This window comes from Jaculus jaculus (assembly GCF_020740685.1).
Source record: "Jaculus jaculus isolate mJacJac1 chromosome Y unlocalized genomic scaffold, mJacJac1.mat.Y.cur SUPER_Y_unloc_4, whole genome shotgun sequence".
Taxonomy (NCBI): domain Eukaryota; kingdom Metazoa; phylum Chordata; class Mammalia; order Rodentia; family Dipodidae; genus Jaculus; species Jaculus jaculus.
In genome coordinates, this window is record NW_025423389.1 from 353911 (window position 1) to 358151 (window position 4241).

General features: G+C 44.2%; 1 protein-coding gene across 1 annotated transcript; it reads left to right on the forward strand.

The window, feature by feature from the left end:
- Positions 1–436: 436 nt before the first annotated feature.
- Positions 437–3950, forward strand: LOC123457229 (heat shock transcription factor, X-linked member 3-like). The gene is made up of 2 exons (XM_045141205.1): positions 437–928; positions 3402–3950. Exons 1-2 carry the CDS (start codon positions 437–439, stop codon positions 3948–3950), a joined length of 1041 nt encoding a protein of 346 aa, XP_044997140.1.
- Positions 3951–4241: the final 291 nt, after the last annotated feature.

Sequence of the window (4241 nt, forward strand, 5' to 3'; positions counted from 1 at the left end):
CCTCACACTTTTACCAAGTAGGTGCTGAGCCCTGAGCTAAGCAGAGAGAATGAAAACTGCCTTTCCAGTTCCCATCCTTCTCCAGGGGTGTGACAGGAAATGGGATCTGTTTCTCAACACTTGCAGGACAAGACCGTGTCAAAATTTACCTGTCAGAAATCAGGGGAGAATTCTGAAAATGTAAACTACACTTTTATCCACATTCCTGAGGAAAAAAAATTGTAGGTGAGATTAGGTCAAGCACTCCTCCACATTTGAGCACTTGTCTCTCCTCTAACTGACTATGAGTCACCATGGTGACATGACATGTCAGAGCCCATGGTGACATCAGCAGTTTGTTGCTTCCCTACAAAGGTTCTAGAACAGATGCGCTTTGGACCAGGCAGAACATGATTAGTGATCCTCAGAACAAGTAGTGCGGATTTAGTGTAGGACTATGAACATTCAGAGCATGAAAAAGAACAACAAATCCTTCGGGAAACCAGTGGTTGGTGAAGAGCCAGCTAGAGCAGCCCCATCTGAGGCTTCATGTGATCCAAACGGGGACACCAGAGGAGGTTCACAAACTCAGAGTGACCAAGGCATGAGTCAAGATCCAAGGCTTGGAGAGAACCTCGAAACAGAGGAACAAGACCACCATGAAGCCAGCGAGGAAGGCACCAGCAGTCTCTTGGGGCTTTCATTTCCCAGAAAACTCTGGGCAGTAGTGGAGAACGAGGCGTTCAAGTCTGTGGGCTGGAGTGAAGAAGGAGACACCGTGAAGATTGAGGGAGAACTTTTTGAAGCAGAGGTCCTTCACCGCAGTGGTGCAGATAAAATTTTTGAAATGGACAGCTTAAAGCGTTTCATCTGTGAACTTAATCTTCATGGGTTCAGGAAGATATGCACAAAGAATTCACCAGTGCACCCTGGAAAGAAGAAAATGATGGTAGAGTATATTTGTGTTAAATTTTCTATGAAAGAAAATTCTTTGCCTAGAAAACATTCTTTGTTTAGATTCCCACTACCAATGCCATGAACAATGGGCTGTAAGCTTTTCATTTCCTGTTTTAATTAATTAATTTATTGACAACTTCTGTACTTACACACAATAAACCATATTTCCCTTCCCTCCCCCACTTTCCCCTTCACAACTCTGGTCTCCATTATATCACCTCCCTCTATCCATTAGTCTTTCATTTTTTCTCAACTTTTTTGAAGTTAATTAAATTTAATGATGACGTTACTTTATAGCTGGTCAAGTTCACTGCTTCCACCAATTCTGCATGATAAATGATGTTCTAAGTAAAAAGTAATATTACTGGGGCTACAGAGATGCTTAGCAGTTAAGGCACTTGCCTATGAAGCCTAAGGACACAGGTTCAATTCCCTGGTAACCACGTAAGCTAGCTGCACAAGGTGGCACATGTGTCTGGACTTCATTTGGAGGGGCAGTATGCCCTGCATGCCCATTCTCTCTGTCTCCCTCTCTCTTCTTTTGCTATGCTTGCAAATAAATAAGTAAAAATCTATTAAAAGGCCAGGTATGGCAGCACATGCCTTTAAACCCAACACTTGGGAGGCTGTGGTAGGAACATTTCCATGAATTTGAGGCCACCCTGAGGTTACATATTGAATTCCAGATCAGTCTGGGCTAGAGCAAGACGCTACCTTGAGAAAAACCCAAAATAATAATAATAATATTACTAATAATCTGCATTTAAAATTTTAATTTAATAACCATTTGGCACACCTGTGCAAAACAATATGTTTATAATCATCCAACGTAGAATCATATACTAAAAAAAATTAGACTCAGCTTTTTTGTCATCAAACCCCCTATAAAGTTTACTACCCAGCACAAGTGTCTTGGTTGTTCATATCCCTAAACATCCACAAATCACGTGCTATGTGCAAAGCTCTTAGTCAGGCTTTCAGGTAGAGCAGAAAGTAAACAATATTGTTGAGGCCCTCAATGAGCTTATGGTCAAATATAGCACAGGAAGCAAGAGCAGGAAATCTCAGCTGCAGCAACACAGCTGCCCCTTAAAGGGGAAAATTTTTACTTAAGCAGGTGCCCAGAAGAAAGTGAGATTCTGCTATCATGTGGTTTAATGAAGATCTTTGTGCAGAATGGTAGAGCTGCTTAGAGTGTAAGTTCATAGTCTTGACAAGTGGCATAGGAAGACTAGGAATCTCAAGGACTGCAAGTCACATGACAAGACTATTCTGGAGATGAGTGACAGAAGTTCAGTGTGTCAAGTGCTAGCCTGGCAAGCACTGTCCTTGGTACCCCTGTAAAGTGCCAGGTGTGGCAGCACACTCCTGCAATCCCAGCACTGAAGAAGCGGAGACAGGAAAACCTGGGGCTCTCCAGCCAACTAGTCCAGCCAAATTGGTGAACTCAAGGCCTATGCGAGACCTTGCTTCAAAAAGAAGAAGATGTAGCACTTGGGAGGCAGAGAGAGGAGGATTGCCAGGAGTTTGAGGCCACCTTGAGACTATATCATGAAATCCAGGTCACCCTGTGCTAGAGTGAGACCCTAACTCAATCCCACCCCCAGAAAAAGAAGCAGTAGCAGATGGAGTTCCTGAGGGTAACACCTGAGGTTGTCCCCTAGGCTCCACCCACACAAGCACATTTGCACATGCACTTACACATGTATGTGCCAACATACATATGAACATACACACCACACATGTAGATAAAAGGTTATTCTCTCTTTTATTTTTGGTGTCATGATCTTTTCCTCCTCTTATGATGGCCTTGTGTAGGTAGTGTCAGGCACTGTGAAGTCATGGATATCCAGGCCATTTTGTGTCTGGAGTGAGCATGTTGTAAGGAGTCCTACCCTTCCTTTGGCTCTTACATTCTTTCTGCCACCTCGTCCGCATTAGACCCTGAGCCTTGGAAGGTGTGATCGAGATGTTACCCAGTAGTCCAGTCACTGTTTTCCAGCACTATCATACTTTCTGAGTCATCCCAGGGTCACTGCCATCTGAAAAGAGAAGATTCTCTACCAAAAGTAAGAGTAGCATTAATATAAGGGTATGAATATTAAGATAAGTCCTTACTGGGAAGTTTGATAAATCTTTTCATTTTCAAGGATAACTGAAACTATTCACTGACTGGTAACTGTATAGAGTACAAAAGTAGAATGTTTGATATTAAAATGTGTGCCATCCCCTTAGATAGGTGCAGGCTAGGAGGACTCTTGGAGGCCAGGTCATGGCCTACATATGGTTCACGACCTTCAGCTGTGAGCATTTTGTTTCTAGTGAGGCCGTGCTGAAGGGCACCAGGACCATTGAAAGCAATGGAAATGATTTTCTCCATCACATAATCAGCTGAGTACGATGGGCAGTGTGACAGTCATGCATTCTTTACCTCAGAATGACTAAAAGCTTCCTTTTCCTTTCAGATCTATCAAAATGCAAACTTTCAGAGGGATAACCCAAGGCTGCTCGAGAACATCTGGAGGAGAGGATGTCAACGCAGCCCTGCTCAGGAAGAGCCATGCTGCAAGAGAAGGAAGCTCGATTTCCCCCAACGTTCTCCACACCTTCAGAAGAAGAAGCAGGAAAAGACCATTTCCCTGAAGGAAACCCCCAACAAACAGGCACCCCAAGGCCAGGGCACCTTCCTTCCAGTTGGTGTCACTGGATGCCCCCTAGCACTATGCCCTCCTGAGGAGCACAGCGTCCCATGTGGAGAATGCTCCCCTGAGGATGGCAACATGGTGTCTCCGGCTGGTGACAGAATGGAAGGGTCTGGGCAGGTGAGCATCAGACCCTCATGGTACCCTGATTGGGGTTCAGTGATATCTTTCTACAACAAGTGTTCCTCCATGCTGAAGGCTGTCTTGGCAGCCATTTCCTTAAGTGAGCTGTCTGATGGGGAGAGGGAGCAGGGCTCCACCAGTGTGTCCTCTGCTGAGGAAGAGCAGGAGGGCTTCCGTCAAAATAAGTGAGTAATCTGTGTGCTATACAAGGGCAGTTCTCGTTCATGAGCTTACCGGCCATGTAACACTGCAAAAAGTCCTTGTTCACTAATTACAACCTAGTGTATTCCTATAAAGAAACACAAACCCCATGGTATTAAATAAAGAATCTCAACATCTGACTTAGGCTGCTCAGTACATCTTGACCCTGTAGTTTCACACCTTTTTCAGCAGCTTGGGTTTTGGGGAAATGCTATCTCCTCACTGACAGTAAATCAGAAAGAATCATCCAGATGGTTTTCTCTGGCATAAACTAATACA